Raw genomic sequence first — 24,330 nt, forward strand, 5'->3', positions numbered from 1 at the left:
GAACAAAATATTGGCGCAGTTGTATTAATTACATTTGAATCTTCACACATATTTTTTAAATTCTGGAATAAAAACCAGAAGTTGTGCTCCTAGATTCTGTTCAAGATTTCTTTTAAGTTGGTTGTTGAATCATTGCTCCAGTGTTTGAAAAAAAGATTATCCAATTGCATCATCAACAGCATAAATGTAATATAGACACTGGCATCCATGAGAGGTGTCCATGTAGAACTGTATAAATTGTGAACTTTCAGTGACAGTTTTAAAGAAATGAATAGCAAAACCAAACAAGTGAAGGTAGTTTTTCAAATTACCTCAAGAATTTCTTTCAAAGCTTACAAATGATTCCTCTTTAAAAGCACATAATAATGCTTCTCTTTCATAAAATTAGAAATACAATGCTGAAGATGTGAAAGAATGAAACCTTGAAATAAGTTAGATTGTTTGCTTATTTCAACAAATAACATGCCATTTTAACCACTATTTTACTGCAGGATTTCATGGTAATACAATGTTAATTGAAACACATGACTTTCCAGTTAAGATATGCTGAAAGCAAAGGTTGAGAAGTTTGTATTATGGAGCTGGACTGGTGAATGATGTTTTAATCTTTGAAACCACCTGAGACTTACAGTATTTTTGCACTTTTAAAACAGCCCTGCTTTTAAGGCAGATAAGTTTTGGAAGTAACAAAACTTTTCTGTTTCACTTAATGTGAGAAATAAAACTTTTTGAGAAACATAAGATATTATTGGACATTTTAATGTAGCAAAAATGAAATGTGTTGCTCTTTTTTATATTTAAAAATAACAACTTTTCCTATTTTTATGTACTCTCCTTATTTCAAAGATTACTGATGAATTTGATGAGCTCAAAAAGATTCTGCCCCAACATAAAGTAACTATTTGTTAATCAGACTGTCTGGAAAGATGACCTGAAATACGAAAAGCTTCACAAAACAAATGGATTTGTTGGTTTCCTACTGTTTCAACTAAGACCTTATGATTAAAATTTTAGCAATGACTAAGTCGATCATTGATACAATTTTTTTAAATTTTTTACCCTCAAGAGTTTCTGCCGTTCTTAGTAAATGACCTGTCCTGCTTTCTCACGCTCTAAAGAACTCATGTAGATATAATCAAACTTGGCTGATGTTATTAATGACTTTAGGGGAAAGGAGATTACTTTCTTCCACCCACCCCCAGCCCTGACAGCTGTATTCCTGTGAGACTCCCCTAAACAAAACACAGAGTTCACATCACTCTGTGGCTTTGTGTACAATTGTTTGTCAAAGTCAGGAAGGGGGAAAAAAAAAAAGACTGGTGTTGACAAGTTCTTGAAAAAGAGAAAATGATGAAAGAGCAATTAATTAAAAGCAAGACTAGGACATTCACTGATCTCTTTCGCAACGTCGAAAGCAATAGTTTAACAGAATCCGAATTTAAAACCATTTTAGTGTCAAAACAATGTTCCTGACAGAAAACTCTTATGGCTGTTGCTCTCTCTAATTAGTTTGGAGACAAAAACTGTGTCTCTCGGAGTCCAGCAGCTCGAAGCTAATCATCCACAAGTGCAACGTGGATCATGACCAAGCATCAGTATGCAAACTACTCACATTTATAACTGCATTTGAGATTTTGCTGTACATTTCCTTTTCCAGGCAATTGGATAATCTCCACAGTAATATTGTAAAATCACCTGCTGCAGAAGGCAGATAGAAAAACACATCATTTCACAGCCAATGGTGTGATGAGGAAGTGAGACAGAAACTTCGTTTTAAATTGCATGTTTTGTATCCTCTGACACAGTAAGATGTGTAATTTTTCAGGTCTTTTAATATTTTAACTGAAATAAACCAATTTATGTGAAAAATACCAGTTTTAACCATATGCAATAATATTTTAGCACATACAAAATATTTCACAAGGATATTAGCAACTGACTAATGACTAATAACTAACAACTCTGAGATCCTGTGTCAGATCTGGTCATAGATTTTTTTTTTTTTTGTCTCGAAAAGACATGACTTCCAGTATGACTTAAAGTTCACAGTATGACATTAAGTCATACTGCGGAAACTACATACATATAGACTTTCACATATTGATACCCGTGACAAAATTGTGAAAAATGTCACACTAATTCGGGAATATTTTTTTTATTCCTTCCATAACAATCTCTGGATGTAAAATGTCAGGAGTACAATAAATCAATAAAATTGTTTCTCCTATGTTCATGTGATTTTAGCCATAATTGTATTACAAGAACTAACACACGTGGCACATTTGCATAATCTCTTTAGCTTAAACCAAATTACAGTGAGTTATGATTGAACTGAATACAGGAGTAACTGCTTCCTCTACATGTATCTTTTTCCTGCTTGCTTCCTTTCACTTGCAATGTCTCCTGTATTTATAATTTATCCCAACATGGGTGGGAAGCTGAAAATTTTAGCAGTACGAGCAAACTGCACTGTTGATCCATTAAAGAAGGTAACTTGAATAATTGGTTTTCAATTTTCATCCATTGTAAGGCAGAAATATGTGTAAATTAGAGGAAGTTTCCAAAACAGAAGGAAAATAGATTTTGAACGCCTGTCAACATGATGGAGTTAAGAAATGAGTTTAGCCTGTTTTAGTGGAAATTAGAAAGGACTCTAGATGACAAGAAATGGGAGAGATGAATTAACTTAAATGAGAATTCTGTCTACATAGAAATATCTGGTTTATCCAGAAAACAAACAACGAGAACGAGGAACAAACACAATGTAGAATGCCAACAACAATTTTCTGGCATAGAAAGATGGAGATTAAGAGAAGAGATACTGCTGAAAAACAGAACATATGCAATAATGTGCATACACAGCACAGACGAAAAAAGTTATGTGTGATAAAGAATTCTAAAATATTACAAAATGATTTCTATTGTTTAACGTATATTCAACCTCCTGTGAATATTCAGGGGCACATTAGGATAACGAACAAAAGGAAATCACATTCGATACTCATGTATTGTCCTTTACACTCTGTATATCACATAGAAGTCCTGGGATATTTATAAATACTGTTGATGCACATCTTCATATTTGTCCTGCTCAGGCTGTGCTAGCACAGATCCACAGAAGCAAACTGTGAAGTAAGTGGTCAGTAACCCTTGAGCCCTCATATTTATCTGTACCTTCAGCACAAGCTAACTAGTTCCCCGAGTCTCACCGCAATTTAACCATGTCCTCAAATAATACGTTTACCTACTGCTGTGCGCTGCTAGCTCCCTACATATCTTATTTCCCAGCGCTCTACACTCCCACTTTCTTCCCAAATACTTCACTGCAACCACTACACAATTGCCAATAATGTCTGACCTCCCACTCACGTTGCTTCTGGGTCAAATCATTTCTCTCCGCGGACCTATTTCTATACACAAGATTTGTTGGGTCTGTGCTCCGAGTTGGGGCAATCTGTCCCCATTTTGTGCATTACAAAGGTCCAAATAACCTTTTTGATTAGATAAGGTGTAACCAGATCCAGTTATGGCTTAAACTAGTAACACACTTGGAAGGGTTGAAAAAGTGGAAGGAGAAATGTAATATTGTGGAAAATATATTTAGACTCTATGTTTAGGATTCAAAGCAATTTGTGTGATTTCTCAGATAAAACATGTATTTGTGTGCATTCTGGGTATGATTGCCTCTCCACATAATTCTGAGATATGTGTCTGTCATTCACATTATTCACACTCTGTCTTAGATTTTCTTCTCCAGGAAACAGTATCTATCTGACAGCAGTGTCATTTTCTGTAATGAGGGCATTTCTCATGTGGTTTGACCTAATTATAAAGTGCTGCCAAATTATAGCAAGATTCAAGTGGTGAATGAGGCAGAGAATGTGTCCTTACAGACAATACAGGTGCTTCTCAAATAATTGGAATATCATAAAAATGTCACGTTTTTCATTAATTCAGCTGAAAAAGTAAGACTCAACTACATTATTTCTTCACGCAGTATATTTCTAGTGTAGCTTTTGAGACTTAAACAACCTTTACATTAACCTCATAGTTCTTCATTAAAATGTTTTACTATTGGTCACTAACTGATTTCCTAATTGCAAAGTTTATTTAAAAGATAACTTTGATCCACCAAACAACAGTGAAATTCTTTTTCATGTTTAAGTAACTCAACATTGTCTCTGTTTCAGGAATCAATTCCTGAAACAGGATTCCAAGGTTGTACCTCCTCTAGGTACAACTTCCTGTAGGTTGTAGTTATCCCTGTTGGTCCTGCAACCGTCCATTAATATGCATGGATGCAGCTCTCTGTGAGCAGCCATCTTCTTACCAATTACATCTGGCTTATCTTTTCTTGTAATAAGTGTCAGTTCTTGCCTGTTGTACGGCTATCATGTCAGCATTCATTTCCCATAACTTTACAGTGTATAACATGGCCATAACATAATTATGGTAAAATCTCTTTTTTTAAATTATCATTATTTTTATTTAACTCAGTCGTATGTAAATTTTTTATTTGCTAACAAACTTAATTGTCATTAGCTGTAAGCTACAGTCATCAAAACAACCAAAAATTAATTCTAATAACATTTTATATACCATATGATATGACTTTCACTCTTTGGTCTGCATTATTCAAGTAAAATAACTTTCTCTTTACATTAACTTTACTGATATTTACCAGTGTTGGACAGTAAATTGCATTTGATTTTCCCAGTTCAACTCCTCAGACATCGGACAAATGGAAGCATTGGTCTATGTATAAAAAATCTAAATTTTTAAAGAAATTATGTATGAATAGGAAAACCTCCGTGTAAAATAATCTTATTTATGAGTTTGGTACGGCTGTATTCTATTTAATGCCAAATGCATTCTTTTTCTTATTTTTTTTTCCTTTTAGAAGTATTACTTGTAAAACAAACCACTGCTCCCCCGTCTTCAATACCGGAGCCAGCAAGAGAAAAATAATCCCTCTATAATCAATAAACTCCAGAGCTTATCAGGAAAAAAAGCAATTTTTATCTTTAAATTTCTGAGAAATTTCATGCCTGGAGGAGGAGATAGGGTACAGCAACACTCAGACAAAATAACAAGTAGTCTGCTATCTGAACTATTATTTATTTATTTTTATTTTTTTGCAATATCACCTGATGTCCTTGTGCCCAGTTGTCACCTCCGGGGGTTTTCTGTATTCTGTTGTGGATCAGGTCATAGATTTATTTCACTTTATTGCTAATCTACTATTGAGTAGGTACACAATGGAGGTGTTGAGGCTGAAATAACATTTTCCCACAGAAGATGCTGATAATGTGGATAATTTATATGAAACAGAAAGCAATAAGATGAAGCACTGAACTAATTTTACAATTAAATCAGCCAGATAAATATTTATTTTTTCCTTTTTTTCATTCAGGTTATGACTCAATGAGCCAATGTCTTATTTAAAATGGAATTGAATTCAAGATGAATAAAAAGACTTTCAGATGTGGGTTAGAGGTTCACTGCTTTGATGAAACCCCACGTGGCCTGGATTTCAACAGAGGCTGCATGTTACACCAGTGACATTCTGACATATTCTGATCAAAAATGATGACAGAGGAGTCAAAAGAAGAAGAAAAAAACATCTGTTGAGGCTTAACGCGATGAAAAGAATCTCAAAAACTGAATTTGTGCCTGTGTGAATCAACAACAGATAGAAAGATGGCAATTGGACGAGATTCTGACAGGTTTTTTACTCTTTAGAAGTTTGGTTCTATTTAATATTTCATGTGTACGTACATGTAAGGCAGTAAACACTTATAGCCAAAGCTAATATATGGCCCCATTTTAGAATAGAATAGAATAGAATAGAATAGAGAAAAGCATTATTGTCACTCAGTTGGAGAATTTTGGTCTATCTCACGTAACATATTTTGTCATCCCAGACATACCATATAGAAACGTCGGTTGCTCACATTTGACAGGACACTTTTCTGGCTTCAGTGGTCTTTATTTAACCGTGGTCAGACAGGAAAATGGGTTGTGAGAGAGGAGGAAAAGGTCAACAGGTCAGGACTCGGGCTCACGCCATCGGCATGCCCAAGGCAGATTTTCTTTACAATTGTGTGATTCACTTTATTAAATCAAGACTATATCCAAACTCAAAGTTTACAGATCACATTGCATTAATAGTAACTTGTATTTTTACTGTACTGGTCGTTTTGGATCATTAGATTTAAATACTTGGGGTCAATCAGAGACTAAGCTTTCAAGGAAACACCACACTGATACACCTTTTAAGTATTTTAATATCAGAACTGACTTAACCAACCATGCAGTAAAAAACGCAAAACAAGACATGTTGAAAAAAAAATTTAATTTCCTTACCACCAGCAAATTAAATTAAACTGTGTGAAACACAGACCAGGATACAACTGTGGTAATCATTAATATATAAACTAAAGAGAAGGGAAAAAGTAGGGCAAGAACTGAGCCTTTGGATACATCTGCATTGAGTTTTAGAAATGAAGATTTCTAGCTGAATACAAGTACATACTTAAATACTTTCACACTTTACAAAATGTGATTTGAGTCTGTCAAAAATAAAAAATCATGTTTGGTCATTTCTGAATTAAAGTAACATGATTAATAGCAATTTCCTAAATGCAGCTCTAACTACTTTGGCCTGATCATGAGATGATTTGTTCTGTTTGGTATCAAAGTGAAAAGCTCAAGATCTCTTTAGTTGTTAAAAAACTGGTGTTGATAACAGCGCATACTGCTGGCACTGAAAAAAAGTAACAGTTTGAATATTGTAAAAAAGAATCACCCAACATTAATGTGTCAGTAGAAAAATACTGTTGCTTCCTTGTAAAATAAAATAAGAAAACAAATGGTGTTTAATACACCAGCTTCTCTCACTAATTAGTCTGAAAATGCTGCAAATGCGTTTCAAAATTTAGATAAGAAAACAACTTGCACCACTTTAGCCAAAATTTGCTTTGTATGTTGTACTGGGCTGCCGCTGCCTTGGGCCAGCACAGACAGCAGTCAGTTTGCGAATAATTAATTTTGAAATGTTACAGAAGAATATCAGAGTGACTTTCAGTCTTGTCACACATTTTGATAATTGCTCCTAGAACAAAGAGTCCAACTCAGGGGCTTAAACTAATAAAAATTGGATATTCCACAGTCAAATCATGACCCCGAACCAATATAAATGTTGTAGCATTACTCGAGGCAAACCAGCCGTGCAGTAACACGAATTAACTCCCAACTGCTGGGTGGGGAAAAAAAATAATTGTACAGAATTTTCTTCCTGTGCTCCAGACCAGAATTAAGGCAAAATAAAACACCTGGGTGATAGTTGTTTTTACACATTGCAACAAAACATAAAGGTTAACACCTCCAAGGAGCAGTTCTAGTTGTCTTGGGTTACACTACTAACTCTGATTTCTCTTCTGTTTTAAGTGCACAGCTTATTTGCTACCTTCATTTTGTGAAAGCATGAAACATAAGGCTCTTCCACAATATGCATTATGCATAAACTGCATGTACCTTTGTGTTATTCTGGTTCCCACAGGACAGAAATTGTCTTTCATGGCCTTACCTGTGTGTGGTCTTCTTTCCAGCCTTAACAAATGTGAAGCTGTGGGCCATCGACCGACAATGCTTTCAGACGATCATGATGAGGACGGGGCTCATTAAACACACGGAGTATATGGAGTTTCTGAAAAGGTGAGCAACCGCAGCGTATTGTTTCATGGTGACAGGAAACAGTATGAATAGGTCTTTGATCTGAAATTCAATGAATGAATTAACAAAATGAATTCAGGATGGTGTGTGTGTGTGTGTGTGTGTGTGGGTGTGAACTGTTTCTCAAATAATTTGTAATTCTTGATTTTCTTTGCAATAACTATGATAACTAACTTCAGAGACAGCGTCGTTTGACCATCTGAAAGGCATATCTTGTGTCTTTCTTCTAGAACGTCAGCGTTCCTATCTGTTAAGAAGCGACAAAGCACTAACCACTTTTATAAAGAGGAGCTTATTATCATTTAAAAAGGTTCCCGGAGCATGAAGTATAAGATAAAAGAAATATGAATCAAAGGGCAGAAGGAGACACACAATCTAAATCGTTTATAGACCTGCCTTTTTCTGTTCAGCTTTAATTTGCTTTGATTTTCAAGCTAATTAGGGAAATTATGTGCTACCTTTTTTCTTTTACACGTAACCCTTAATTACTATGACTTAGCTGATGTTCTTACATCATTTATATGCACTACTGTTCATATTTGTTGAAGTAAATTATTGACCCAAGGCAAATGAAAGGGATCAGTACATATTAGTATGAGCTAAGGGCTAATTTCTACTGCTGCTCACAAAGCTACAATGTTAATAAACTCCCAAACTGTCAATATGCCGTTTGGCTTTTTCTTTCAAGTGATACTTACAGCAAGGTAACAAGTGCAACTTGATTCAAAAAAGTAGATAGAAATTGCTTATGTTTGCTGGAAGTAATGTTTTATGGGTGCATAATGCTCACCACATGTACTACAAATGATTATTCACTTGAAATAAAATGCTTTTATTAACTTATTCTCGGTCAATGCACACAATGTTGCTTGCTAAGAGTTGCAATATACCTGACTGCAAAGAGGAAATGGTATGTAAAAAAATTATATACTATATAAAACACTTTTTCCATTAACCACTGTGAAAATTTCACACCCTTGGGCCAGCACAGGGTGTCTTTCTTCAACCCCGATTTTTTTTACATCCTACAGCAAAGAAATTGTTTTTTTCAACCTGGAAATTCACTATCTGCAGTAAGCTGCACAGAAAGTTCTTCGTAGAAAAAACAGAATGTAATTACTTATCTAAGAATTTAGAGATTATTTTAAAAATAAATTAATACACCTTTTTGACTTGAAAAATTCCAAAACATTTACAACCTCTTTCAGATAGGATAAGGATATACAGAATGGCAGCTCTCTTCTCCACACAGATCTTACATAAGAGTTTGAGAGATGAGTAAATATTTAATAGATCTACTCTATGTTTGGTTTATAGACGGGTGTCTTGGGGGAAATCAGAGATTAATGGTAGCATTTGTTAATAAGCTCATAATTATATTCCCTTTGCGTTCCTCGGAAGAAGATCTAATAAAAGAGCTTATAGGTTTTAGCGAACAACAAAAGCGGACTGGTTGCTGTGAGCGTTCACCCGCCCTTTAACTGCTGTGAAAATTACATATTTGCACTTATAAGTTGTGGAGGAGGAAGACTCAGGAAACATTGATCCCACATGATTTCAAATACAGCAGCTGAGTGTACTTGTCAAGAGCTTTTTCCTCTTCCAAGCGTATATTTTGAAATCACTTTCATGCATTGTGAGAGAAAAGGTAAGGGTGACACTTAGTGAACAATCTCTCACAAATTTACAAAATGCATTTTTTCTTTACTGAAAGTTTTAGAGTTGGTGGGCTAACACTCAACCTTTTCCCCTCCCACTTTAAAGAGAAGCCTTTGAGAACAATCAGCATAATTTGCTTAGTTTAGAGGTACAGAGGAATCCTATGTTATGTAACTGTTGGATTACATTACATTTTTTTATGTAATTGTTGGATCACAGTTGTACAACAGAAGCTTTTTGTTTGTGTCGACATGCTTCATAGCTCCAGCATTTCAAACTCTGTATAATTCATGTGGAGTTGGGCCGCCTCTCTAGTAAATCCAGTGTTTCTGTTGAGGAACTGGAGACATGTAGATCAGCAAAGTGGCAAAGTGGGTCTGGAGGCCGAGACAAGATGGCTAAGATTACTGTAATAAAAAATGGAAAATGAGCACAGGGTGGGGGGTGATAGGGAGCTGGAGAAACTAAGAGGAAGAGATGATATGGGAAGATAAGGCTTTGTTCAGCAACATGGCTTATTTTCTTTCGCTCTTGATAAACATTAGCCCTGTTTTATTTGGTTCGCTCAATAACAGGCAGAATGCCTTCATATAAGCTGCCTGGAAGCACCAGAACAAACATCACAGCCTCGCGTTGACATATTAATGTTTTGCAGCTGATGACGTACGCTGTAACTACACATATTAACACCAGCATACTGTAAGAATATAATATTACATGTAAGACTGAAATCTAATTACAAGGATTTCTTTTCTACCTTGCCAATACGGCTGGGTGATTGGATTAATTCATAGATGATAGGCTGCACCCTTCAGCGACTGTTCTTTTAAGAGTGATTTTTTTAGGGGGTGTATGAATTACTATTTCACACAAGGTCTTCATGTGTCTTTTGTTCTGTTTTAATTTATTAATTTTAATACTTTACAATATTCATATGTTTTTAAAATTGGTAAATATTTTCATATCCATGAGCTTTCATTGAATATCTTTTTTTCACAATGATATGCCCCAATATGCTTTTTTGTCTCTTTTTTCCTACAGGTTACGGTTTATTATTATTATGTGGCAGTTCAGAAGCTGTTATGTGTTGACAAAACAGAGCTTATCAGTTAGGTTTGATAATTATTTTTGTGCTTGAATGATTCATAGGTCAGTTGCTTAAGAAACACTAAACTGATTTTCCAAAAATAATCATCTGCAAAGACTGGATTAAAGATGGGTTGCTAAGCAATTCATAACCCTCCCAAAATAATAAAAAATTACTTGGGCCAAAAGACTTGTACTCATAACTGCTTCAATAGAAATTCTGGCTTCATGGACCAAATCATGGATGGCTTCAGATTATATAAGTATAAATCTGTAGAAAAAAGTTGAATATGTCATTCCAAACACATGTAGGGTACTTTGATATCAACAATTTATTATAATAAGTTAAGAGAACAAATATTTTTCTGGGTTTACGTTGTAAACACACCCTGAGTCTCAGACACTATGTTTTTTTGTTCCTTCTTTAGCAAAAGAAGGCACCTTGCAGAAACTCTGCCTGACATCAATAATGGTGCTCCATCTCTCAAGTAACGTCTTCATTTAAGTGCTCTACCTCGTTTGGATTTAGTTATTCAATCTACCCACATTTATCTTTTGGAGCCATTCTCTTGTAGATAGGGTCCAAAGGTAAAAATCATTATGCTGTCTGTATACACTCATTCAAAATGAGCTGTGCGTTGTTACAATAAATCAGAACTGGAAGCTTCCCTCTCTGGAAAGTGGCAGAGCCACCTTCAAATGGCTGTACTGTGTACAGGTGTACACCACCTGTACACAGTAGCATTACCAGTGTGATGCTGTTATGTTAAAATGTGGTCATTAATCTGTGCCGTATAATTCTGTTGTTAGAAATGGTTTGTCTGTCACTGTCCAAAACAAACTTTTCCTAAGACCTGGTCTTTGCCAGTAGTGATAAACTGCACTTTTACTCTAATGGTCATTTTGGACAGAGCACACATATTTTCTGGCAGACTCCCCTTGCTGGTTTATTTGTTCACTCTCTGTTTGACTGCAGATTTATGTGCTTTTGCATCATCAGTTACCACAGTTACCTGGGAGTGCAAAAGGAATTACAAAATTGAGGTCTTAGAGACCTCTGGCTTTACACAGTATGACCTCAGGCCATAGTTGCTAGGACAGCGAGCCTGTGAGTTTAAAATATTTGTTTCTGTAAATTATTTTTCTTGCAGTTGAGTGAGTGATCTGACATTTTCTCTTTACATTTTTGATGAGAGTGAGAGTAAAGAGTGTGAAGGATCTTCCTAGGTCCTTGTGTGAGGGCATCACACGTTATTATGTAAAACAATGGTCCTGGAGTTCAGATGATTAAACTTATTTAACTGCAACTTTCTAAGTGGATTAGTGGGCTAATGTACATGACAAAACATTTGAATTTTATACTATCCTGTTAAAAAAGATCCTTTTTTTCTTCTGCAGTGTCCCCACGTTTCATGACCTGCAGGAAGACATTCTGAGCAAGCTTGCTGATGTCCTCGAAGAGGTATGGAGTTGATCCATCTATCTTAAAACCCACTAGTAATACATTTACCTTAGCAGATTTTAATTCAGACCTTTGTTTTATTTAGAGAATACAATCTAATTCCTGATCATGTTTACTTGTTGAAAGCAGTTTAGGGATTATTAAGTTTGTTTAATAGAAGATAGTGCAATTGTTGCTTAGTTGCTGTGGTGATGTTGAACTAATTTGCAGACCAAGTATCTAGTGGTCTTTAATCTGTTCAGGAATTAATTATGTTGTAGACAGATGTCATTCACTTTCAACCAAGCTTTGCAAAATGAGTCAATTTTTGTGTTTTGTTCAACGGTGCATTTTGGCATCCATTATGATTTAAATCCTATTATAATGACTTTTTTTTTCTTTTCTTACTGAAGTGTGAGGTCTGAGGAAAGCATCATCAGTCGCTTTCACTGCTGCTTTCCCATTACTTCACACTGATGGAGAGATTAGCGTAATGTATGCATCAATCATAGATTTCATGAAAATTAAGAAAGATTTTGCATCATATGACAATGCAATTTAAATGCAGATTGAGATATTTTATGTTTGTCTTATATAAAAAAAACTGTAATAAAAAAAACCCATCAACTATGCTGGTGTTTAAGTTTATTTGATCTTATTTGTTTCAAATACTAATGAATAGTGAATAATTCCTGGCGGAAATAAAAACACAAAGAAAGACTAGTTGACAAGAATGCTCTCCTTTTTGTCACAAATGTGAACAAATATTCTGTTTGCCAGCTTTCTTTAGTCTGATTTGCTTGATATTTTTTTTCCAGAAATATTCTGGAGAGGAAACACAAACACTTCTACATTTAGAAATGAGTATTAATGCTTACACTGAGGCAAATAAATTGTTGAAAGTTCATGCAATAAAAGACCCATATTAAATTATAAACAAAGTATAAAATATTTAAAGTGAAATTGTTCTAAAGGTTAAAATGTTTAGTAAATAAAATCCCAAGTCTCAGAAATTTACAATATTACATGATTAAATGTCAGACTTCTGAAAGTTATGGTAATTCAATACGTGGGCCTCCTTTTACATAAATGATGGCATCAATACAGCATGACTTGGTGGAGATCAGCTTGTACTTTTGTTAAAATCACTGTTTTTTTGTGAGTTTGTTCTGTCCAAATATCTATTTAAGAAATAGTATTTATTAAATTAAATAATAAATATCCAGATGCTTTTCTATTTATAAGTAATTAAAAATCTACAAGGTATACTAATTAATCCAATTTTCTGTTTGAAATGCTTCGACAAATTACCATTAATTTTTATGTTGTATTATCAAAGGCGTTCTCTTAATTTGAGACAATAAGTCAAATGGTGCTACTAAAGTGAAGCTATAAACATCTGTTCAGTCATTCATTTAGTTTTGATTAGTCCATAAATGCGTTTTGATTAGTAAAATGAATCAGAATGTTTCATTTGCTTTGGGGAAAACTATTTATTGGGGCTAAAATAAACATCATGTGTTTTCACAAATGCACATCAGACATGTAGCACTCTGTTTGGAGAAAAAGTAAGGTTCAAACAGTGTGGAAAATGAAACATAAATTTAACAGTGTGAGGTAATTTGGTCTAACAGGAGCTGTTGATCTCAGTAGTTTCTCAGGAACAGTTACAAGATATTTCACAAGTTGAAAATATTTTAGTAAAACAAAGACTGAAACATGTCAGGTAGTCAACCTCAGGAAAGTGTTTCTGTGACTGCTTATGCTCTCAGTGTGCAGGATCAATTAGAACTTAAAATTTGTTGCCTAGGTGCTGGAAAAATGTTTTTCATGTATTAAAAGTGTCACAACTTACCTTCATCACTTTACCCTTCGAGCAGCAGACCCTTTAGAACATGTATATACTACCTAGTGCTGGAAGTTATTTCAACCAACACTTAAATGTAAGTGTGAAAGTATTTCAATAATTAATAACTAATTACTTATTGAGAAAAGTAAATGTCAATATTCAAAAGTTTAATGTAACTTCTAGAATATATTTATTTGCAACACACATATGTACAGTATATATTTTATGGAGTGGGGGAGAAAATTCTCTTTTTTTTTTGTAATTGCTGTTTGATAACTTCAGTACTTTAACTTATCCCAGTGGCCGTGTTTCTTAATTCTCATCCTCAGGGACCGCTGGCCTGCATATTTTAAATGTGACCACTTGATTGAATCGATTGCATGACTTTCTCTGCATTCCATCAAGTGGTGCAGAGGCCTGTTAATCACCCACTTATTCAAGTCAGGTGCATGGCAGAAGGGAAAGAGTGTAGAGCAGTGGTCCCTGACCACTGGAATTGAGAAACTCTGTTTATTGCAATACCACTTGCTCAATTTTCTTTTTAAATTTTACCAGCCAAACATATGGAGCTTGAACTGACCTTGACTAAAGTGAAACAGGATAGAGTGTAAAGCAGAAAGTATCATTGCATTATGCTAAACATGCTTATTTTTCACATTTCAGATAGGAAAGGTTCTGCTTGAACCCTCTCTATTACTGATTTGCTTACTAATTCAAGAAGACTTTAAATATTAATGAAGTCTAAACTACTGGCGAATATTTTTTTTAGATTGTAGATTATTTGGTTATTAAATAGTTAATAAAGTAAACACACTGATTTATAGCTGTCACCTGTGGTGAAATAAAGCCTTATTTTTTTGCATAATATTTTGTTGTAATTTCACATGACTTTTCTACTTCAGTCTGATCTGCTTTATTTTGTTCAACTTTTACTTCTGGGTTTTTCCTACAGGAATTCTGTAGACATTTTGAAGATTTTAGCCAGGAACTGTTTTCTCACACATATGATGTTTTTCCCCTTCATCTTCTATGTGGTTGACTGATGAACATTTCAAAACCCAGTTTGTACCAAGATAGTTTCCAGTATGTGCAGGAATACCAAGGATGTAGAAAATAAATGATTTTATTTATTTCACTCTTGGTTTGAACCAGTAAGTTCCCATCCATATTAGATTAAATAGTTTTGACCTGTTTTTTTCTGTTTACCTCATTTTAGGGATAAAAAACATTATTATTGATGTATGTATATATTAATAGCCTACTCTCCTATCTTTCAATAGTAGTTCTTTTTTAAGTTTGTCACCTTTTTGTCTTCTTCCCTGACAGACGCATTATGAAGAAGGAGAGTACATCATCAGACAGGGGGCCAGAGGCGACACCTTCTTCATTATCAGCAAGGGAAAGGTGAGGACAGTCACACCAGACCAGACCCTGAAGACAGTCCTCATCACAAGTCAGGGCATCCAGGCATATAAAACACAGCAACAGATGCCAATCTTTGAAGTGAAGGCGTGATATTTTTGGATGGAAGTTTGCTATCATCAGTCATCTTCAGATTGGCGGATAGGGAAAAGTGCTGCCTCTTTCATCATCCCTTTGCAGCAGTGATGGGAGTATTTGGAAAGGGGAAATGAGTCACTTTGATTTCCCCTTTCAGTAATCAACACTGGCTTTCACACTGGACTCAGTTCTGTGGGAGGGCTTTCAACTTGCCTACTGGTCTTCCTCTTTATTTTGTGACTGGGGGGGTCATGCTCATCTTCAACAGCTTTTCCACCCACTTGCATTGGAATTTGTTTACTGCGTATTTACTGGCACTCAGGTCTGTTTTGCACCTTTCACCAGCTCAACTGTAGTGATTTGATTCTCGTTGCAGGAACCAGCCACTGAAAATAATTTAAAAATGTTCTTTCTGAGCTTCAAAGAGATGTGAAAAGAAAAATTGTATAATGGAAATCAGAAACAAACCAGGAAATCCATCTGGCTGGATGTCACCATCACGAAACAAACTTGACATTAGAATTAGATTTCAAGACGAAATGTTTGAAAATGTTCCCAGTTTAAGATACATTTCCAATGAAAATTTAGAGCTGCACAGGACTGTTTTGAGCTGTTGCCTTGCTAAATATACCAGGAAAGAAAAATGTATCCATTCATCCATCTGTCCATAACATTTATAGCAGCAAAAAATAGATTGAATTGAAATATAAATTGCTCAACACTAACTTAATTCAGTTAAATAAAGAAACATATACAGTAGATCCGAAGCAAAAAGAAAACCAAAAACAACATTTTAATTACAAACAATGACAGAAAGCCCATCACACAATGCAGGTCCGAGGTTCGTCGGACAGTCGAACCTCGGATTCAGGAAGAGCAGTGTGGTTTTCGTCCTGGTCGTGGAACACTGGACCAGCTCTACACCCTCGGCAGGGTCCTGGAGGGTGCATGGGAGTTCGCCCAACCAGTCTACATGTGTTTTGTGGACTTGGAGAAGGCGTTCGACCGTGTCCCTCGGGGAGCCCTGTGGGGGGTTCTCCGGGAGTATGGGGTACCGGGCCCTTTGATACGGGCTGTCAGGTCCCTGTATGACCGGTGTCAGAGTCTGGTCCGCATTGCCGGCAGTAAGTCGGGCTCGTTTCCGGTGAGAGTTGGACTCCGCCAGGGATGCCCTTTGTCACCGATTCTGTTCATCACTTTTATGGACAGAATTTCTAGGCGCAGCCAAGGTGTTGAGGGGATCCGATTTGGTGGCCTTAGGATCTCATTTCTGCTTTTCGCAGACGATGTGGTCCTTTTGGCTTCATCAGATCGTGATCTGCAGCTCTCGCTGGAGCGGTTCGCAGCCGAGTGTGAAGCGGCCGGGATGGGGATCAGTGCCTCCAAATCCGAGGCCATGGTCTTGAGCCGGAAAAGGGTAGAGTGCCTTCTCCGGGTCAGGGGGGGTGTCCTGCCCCAAGTGGAGGAGTTTAAGTATCTCGGGATCTTGTTCACGAATGGGGGAAGAAGGGAGCGGGAGATCGACAGGCGGATTGGCGCAGCGTATACTGTCAAGCGGGCGCTGTACCGGTCCGTCGTGGTGAAGAGAGAGCTGAGCCAAAAAGCGAAGCTCTCGATTTACCGGTCGATCTACGTTCCCACCCTCATCTATGGTCATGAGCTTTGGGTCATGACCGAAAGAACGAGATCGCGGATACAAGCGGCCGAAATGGGTTTTCTCCGTAGGGTGGCTGGGCTCTCCCTTAGAGATAGGGTGAGAAGCTCAGTCATCCGGGAGGGACTCAGAGTAGAGCCGCTGCTCCTTCACATCTAGAGGAGCCAGTTGAGGTGGCTTGGGCATCTGGTCAGGATGCCTCCTGGACGCCTCCCTGGTGAGGTGTTCCGGGCACGTCCCACCGGGAGGAGGCCCCGGGGAAGACCCAGGACACGCTGGAGAGACTATGTCTCTCGGCTGGCCTGGGAACGCCTCGGGATTCCCCCGGAAGAGCTGGAAGAAGTGGCCGGGGAGAGGGAAGTCTGGGCCTCCCTTCTGAAGCTGCTACCCCCGCGACCCGACCTCGGATAAGCGGAAGAAGATGGATGGATGGATGGATGGATGGATGACAGAAAGCCTTCAGTGGTTCCACGTGTTTAATTAAAGCCTCACAGAGCTTAAAGCATGGTCTATATGTGAAAAACAATAAGCCCAACAACCTGGACATAAAACTGTACCTGAAATTGTGCAATACAGCATAACAAGAGGGTACACCAACCCTAACAAACATTTGGCCTGCATCACTCCATCTTGTCCTCTTAAACAAATGTCTCAATCTGTCATGCAGTGAGTTTTCACATATTGCATCAATCAGCCAATATACATAGGGCTACGGCATACTTTAAAAGGTCCTATCCTTACTGGTACAGAGCACACACTGAGCTTACTAATCAGCCCATTAGCCTGTGCATACATTGCTGCCCCTATTACAACATTATCTGTCTGCCTTGCATTTCAATGGTGAGATACTGTATCTCTGTCTGAGATAAATAATGCTCCGGCCTGTGGTCTCCAGCCAAAATTTGAAAAATGAAAGATTTTGTAGCATCAATTCTGAGCTGACATATGCACAAGCATATACGTGCCACTGCTGCAGAATCAATGCAAGTTTAAATGAAATGTCACCACTGTTGCGTAATGATAACACTACTTAATCACACATTGAACTATAAAGTTATTAAGTAATTGAGTTTTATTGTTAATATTGCTTTGAAAAATTACTCACAAGCTGTCCAAAGGACAAACCGTAGTACTGAAAATATGCTGGTAACCAAGGATCCACTCTCAAGGTGACAGATTCCCAAAAGCTTTTTGTAAACCAAACGCTGGATTTTCTGTCCTTCCTGTTCCACCTTCTGAACTGAAACAGACGCAGTACAACTTCTTTGGTGTACACTTTTCACTTCCTCTACTTTCTCTCTTTGCTTTTTCTCTGCGACGACAGGATTATACACGATCACGGGTAATTAGGCTGTCAATTAGCTGTTCACTACATTCAGTCATGCTGTTGCTGGATTTATGTTGCGACACCTAATGGATGAAGACGAGAGCCTTCATTAGGTGAAACAATCATCTCCATCCGCTCCCCTGAAAATGTACTCAAGTGCCAATCCTATAATTTGTAAGTCTTTGGTTCAATGCAGAGTGTCATTTCATATGTGCCATCTAGCTGATAAAGAAGTTAGCAATGCCTCTTAACTCCTGCACCATGAAAATAATTACCTGGCTGTGACAAAATATGTTTAAAGACAACTTAGTGTTTTTCAGTGTGCTCAAACCAACAAAATAATTAATATTAATTTATGTTGTTGCAGTTATTTAATCAAATGCTTCCTATCTTCCTTTAGATGCAAGACATCTTTCAGTCTAGATCTTCCTCACCTTCTTCATGCTACACCCTGCTTACCTGTTACTCTCCTCCTATTATGTCCCTCTTTCGGCAGGTTAATGTGACCAGGGAAGATTTGCCCAACGGAGAGCCTGTGTACCTCCACAGCCTAGGAAAAGGTGACTGGTTTGGAGAGAAAGCACTGCAAGGGTAAGATTGTACCTAATAACTCTCCCATTCTCCCAATTCCTACTCATTCTTAAATCTCTCCTCTCAGAATCAGGTGTTTGTCGAGGTGCATCGGTGTTTACTTGTGTCAGACATGGCAACTGAAGACAGGCAGTGTTGTTGAAAATGAGGACTAAGAAGTTGCATCCTTGCTTCTTTTTTTATACTCAAGGCTCTTTGGAATGAGCAAAAAAAAGTCTAAAGTTACAAATTCTGTTTATGTGTTGCCAAGTATTTTCCTGACTTGCTTCTTGCTTCTTGAGAGAAAATAGTAAGGTTCCCCATTGGTTTTCTTTGTAGTGCTTTGTGTTAAAATTCTAAAATGTATTCCTGTCCTTTCTTTGGCTGCAGTCTGTGATGTATGTGACAGAGCAGATTCAATGAGTGCAATGTAGAGAAGCATTAACAACTCCTGGAGTCGGCTGGGTTTCCTCACTTACAGCAGAAAGTCCATGCTCTGCTGGGCCTTTTGAAGGTGGAGTGAATGTTAGAACAGGCACTGAGAAATAAATGGAACCAGAAACTGTGTCTCCAGAGTTGATAAAGGGCTGGTGGATATTATCAGGAGGAGCTGTATTGATGGCTACCTTCAAAAGTTCGACCGTCATGTCTCCAGTCTTTTATGTGTGCTCAGGTTCTCGTTCTGACTGTATCAGCCTGAGTTGCGTAAGCTGCTGCAAAACTATGAACTCAGTGCTGTTACAGGTGGGAAACAACATTTTCTCACCAGCCACTTTGGGTTCAAGATTAATTTTTATCTTCACCAATTTTCAACATCTTATTTCATATACACAAATAGTCATTTGATAATCAATACTTGTGACAGTTTCTTTAATTTGGTATTTATGGATAAATAATTGATATCATGGAGTAATCATAAAGATGCTTAAATGTCATGTATTATCACTAAGTACTGATTACTGATATTACAAATTCTACTCTGATTTCCCATTTGGGCCAGTTGACTTGTATAACATATAACAGATTATGATCTCTAATTCAACTAAACTAACTCATTGCTTTCCTGCTTGTAAATATTAGATTCAGATAACCACATTTGCTAATATTAGGTACGGACAGATTAAAATTTTCTTTAAATCCTTGATTGTAAAAATATGTAAAAAAAGATCAAAACTGCCAGGTAGAAATTGATGATGGCCCAAAATGACCAGCAACCTGCTGAGAAACAAAACATTGGCTCATTGCTATCATCCAAAAACTATCCAGTGACATACTTCTAAAAAAAAAAAAAAGACACATTTAGCTTTAAATTTATTTGCTAGCTCTTAGTGAAAACGTTGGTTGATTTCTGGCCTCTATACACTACATATGGTGTGGCACATCACTGTTCAGTTCTTCTATAATGTACAATGGAATATGGAGAAGTCAAACTTCAGCTTGGGTTTATTGGTGCCCCTGACCAGACATTGAAACAAATGAACAACATTTTCCTGTTGTAATAGTAAACCAGCTACTGCGGGCTGTGGGTTAATCACATTTCCTGTGTGAAGTGAGCTTCACTGGCCTAAAGGAAGTGACACAGTTGTCATCAAGATAGAGCTGAAGTCATGAAGAATGAGTTGAGAAGTTTGGCATGTACATTCCCAGAGCTCTAGTCATCATATTTTTAGCCTGTGTATAAAAAGTTTGGAAGACATGACTTCTGGAGTCGTAATGTAAACTAATAGTTTATATTACGATCATTTATGCAATGGTTTCTAAGCAGGATCATTACATAAACCCCTATTCACCTGAAGCATTCCAGAATGCAATGCATTGTTCAGTTCTCTTTTAGGCAAACCACACACTACCCATTAGCTGTGCTGGGATATTTGCTAGGTAGGCTAAAACTAGTCTATCACAATGCTTGATGACCCCAAACAATAGAGTACATGGTCTGTAATCATTCGGTCTATTGATAAGACCACAATGATGGTAAAACATTTGAAGCAGGAAGGGACATCACTCCACTCCAAATATTAATTATTGATCTTTATGAGGACTGGGGTCAGATGGTCTTTTGGTTTTGCAGGAAGGGAGACTCCTTCTAGGCTTTGGGATTTCCTGATTTGTTTTCTCCTGAGAAAGAACCGACTTAAAGTATATCCTGTTAATTTATCATAAATGTTGTCTGAGTGTATGGGAGTGAAAGAAGGGGAATCACCAGAGATGTGTTGGTGACTGCTGCTTTTGGTTCGGCTAGGATGAGGGATGTGAATGTTTGTATTAGCATTTTTCATTTTATTATCATCAATAGACTCCAATTTTTTTACATGTCATTTTTGCTGCAACTCTCTTCATTTGACACCTGTAATAAACTGCCAAATGTTATTATTATTATTATTATTATTATTATTATTATTATTGTCTAGCCAGGCACACTTTTCCTTACACTGTTAATAGATGGTGTATGTTTTATATCATCCATTTTAAAATGTTCTTATATTTCATAAACTGTCAGACAAACAAAAAATAGCCTTCTGCTTTATTGATTGAGAGATACATCAGGGGAAATCCTAAAATCCAGTACAGCAAAGGCTGATATCATAAAGATGGAGTGAGATTTGGTTTGAGTCCAGCAACAACTGACATTTCTCACTTGCACTTTGTAAAAGAAGAGTGCATAACAACCTCATAACACTCAGCCAGAGATTATAATGGTGTTAAATCTGGTCTAAGAATCTTCATCTGCTAATCAACTTAATGAGATGCAACAACAGTGATGCACAGAGAAGGCTTTAGTCATTGATGTAAAATCAAGTGCCGTTGACTGCCTCAATGAAAGTTGACATTGAAAATCTTTGATGTATTATGTTGTGTTTTAGAGAATTGTTGATCAAGGGTTTACTGCTGAGTGCCGGTTTTGTTCAACTTTGACCTGTCAATGCAGACTTCAGCCAGTTCATATTTCTCTTAAAGTACTATGGTTAAAGCAACATTTTTCTCTGACGTTCATGTTGTAAGTGGCATTTGGCTTTTGAATCGTGTTTGTAAAAATTGAGTTTGCTTCGAGTTTGAGGTGAGCTCCGCAAATTGAAGTACGCCAGAGTATGTGGGAGCCTTTAAACGAACATGGTAAACTTTTGTAAATGATTAAGAAAACAATTGTGTCTAAGCGACAGCACAACAGAAAACGATGTGGTAGGTAAGGTTGCTCACATTTTGAAATCCAGCTTGTTCCTTTACAGACAGATGTTGAAAACCCAGGATAAGAGTTTATGTTGTTATGCCTTTCTGTTATCTGCTTAAGTTTCAAAACACAATCTTAATGAGCAGCAACTTTGCCAACAACACATTCTTTTTCATTTTTCTTAAAGCTATTTTGCTTCTTTATGCTTAATTTTCAAACTCATTGCTGACATTGATCATTTTTACATCAGTAAAAACCAGCCACACCATGTTATCTAGTTAGCATGACCTTACTTAGGTATGGTGTGTTTACTAACAGCAAAAAAGGACTATTATTGATGTTCATAGTAAATAATTTATATTTCTTTATTTTTGTTTGTACTTAATACAAACAGAAAACATAGGATCATGAAATCCAATAGGTTTTGTGTCTGACTTTCAAATGACGTGCTCCCATTTAAAGATAAATTTTATTTAGACAATCTTTTCTCTTTTTTCTCACTTCCTTTTTTCATTGCCAGCAAATACATCTTCATGCTGTCCTTGACTACTGTAATAAATTGTTTTTCTCTTTGTATATCTGTAATGGACATTTCTATAAAATATTTCACTGTTATTGCTTCTAATAAAAGGTAGCATTATGTGTCTGTGAGAAAAATGCATAAAATATTGAGATATAAAGCAAGACGTCCAATATTCCACATGCCTATGTCAATAAGATCTGTTATTGTTAAAAAAATAACAAAATTCAGATTCTGGTATTGAAGACCTTTGTCCAGGGCCAGGAGTGGTGTTACCCTTCTCCAGTTTGTTTAATGCTGTTATGACGTTGCTTCTCTGTGTTTAAAGTTTTACCCAAACATAGATTGTGAAGGCAGAGTGTAATCTCAAGTTTTTATCTGTAATTAGTCAGACAGAATCGTAAGATATGCACTCATGGAAATAGCCTCCATTATAAAAATAAATGCACATGTCGCCATCTGGTGGCCACTGAATGCAAGATCTGTGGCCAATCAGGTTTCAAACATTCATGTTGTCTTTAAAACATAAAAACCTTACGACAAACCTGAAGCAGGATTATGAGAAGGATGAAAGATTTTCAATTTATGTGTTGGTAAAACACACGAGTGTTTAATTTCACAGGGAGTCCTGGAGATATTGAAAGTAATGAGCTGGCAACAGCTGGAGCTACACAGATGGCTAGTCTTTCCCCATATGTTAAAAACTAATGACTGCAGGATATAAAGTAGGCTGATTATTAAAATGCATGCGAGTCAGAGGAAACATGATCTGGTGCAAGTGGAAGTATTATGTTAGAAATAAAAATGTGATCTTCTTACATTAATGACTTGTAATATGTGCTGTTTGATAAGAACATAGCAAAGTGGCTGTCAAAAAGGTGCAAATCTTGAATTAGTCGACCCTAATGTAGAACAAAAATGAGAATCTCTACAAAACAACTGATGGTAAATGAGAATCAGATGACTGCAATCAGCAACCAAAATCAAGTGCGAGGGAGGGACAGAAAGCAAGACAAATGTCAGACAGGCAGAGGGAACAACACAAATATGCAAACCAAATGTGCAAAATTAAGCCAAGGCAATGCTAAGTCAGTGTCATCTTACCACATTTTATGCAAATTTAGATATTTGCTGCAACTGCTTTTGTGTACATTTTAAATAAATGCATATGACAAAACATGAGTCCTGCAGTCAAAATGATATATTTACATAGACTGTATTAAAATAAGCCATTCTCCACTCCTTGTTTAGATCTGTTAGGATTAGGAAAATCAAATAACATTTTTAAAGAATTTTTTAAAATCAGAAATGTTAATATATTTCCTTCGTATTTGGTAGTTTTGTTTTGGATTGTATGACTTGGGTAACACATTTAGGGAATCCTTCCAAAGGTATCTCAGAATAGTTTGCTGGAATTTTGACTAATTTTCTGCTTCAAGAATGATTTTTTCTGATCGACAGTGTTACAGTCTGTTAATGTACAATAATTACTTAATGCAAAAACGTTTTGCTGACTTTGAGGGTTTTCTGGTTTAATAATCTCCTCAATATTCCTCAAGAAAACAAAATCTGTCATGATTATATGGGTCAGCTGCTTTTGTAATGTCAGACATTTTGGATTTTTCTTAGGGGTTTTCATCAAACAAGTACAGTATGTGGAAACAGTAAGTCTTATTCTATTCAGTTTATATGATGAGTGGATTGTGATCCAAACTGGATCACAATCCACATTGCTGCATTTAATTAATTTTACTTCACTTGTTTCAGTCTTTTTAAAAAATACATAATATTGAAAAGTTAATTTTCATTAAGTGAAACACA

At 36.5% G+C, this 24,330-nt stretch overlaps 1 protein-coding gene across 2 annotated transcripts in view; it reads left to right on the forward strand.

The window, feature by feature from the left end:
• Positions 1-24,330, forward strand: part of LOC114138474 (cGMP-dependent protein kinase 1) — a 94,014-nt gene that overhangs the window by 49,748 nt on the left and 19,936 nt on the right. For both annotated transcript variants that reach the window (XM_028007760.1, XM_028007758.1), the window contains exons 4-7: positions 7,611-7,716; positions 11,878-11,941; positions 15,096-15,173; positions 18,747-18,841. In XM_028007760.1, coding sequence (XP_027863561.1) covers positions 7,611-7,716; positions 11,878-11,941; positions 15,096-15,173; positions 18,747-18,841 — 343 coding nt within the window. The remainder of the gene's footprint in view (positions 1-7,610; positions 7,717-11,877; positions 11,942-15,095; positions 15,174-18,746; positions 18,842-24,330) is intronic.

Source organism: Xiphophorus couchianus, chromosome 22 (genome assembly GCF_001444195.1).
Source record: "Xiphophorus couchianus chromosome 22, X_couchianus-1.0, whole genome shotgun sequence".
Taxonomy (NCBI): Eukaryota; Metazoa; Chordata; class Actinopteri; order Cyprinodontiformes; family Poeciliidae; genus Xiphophorus; species Xiphophorus couchianus.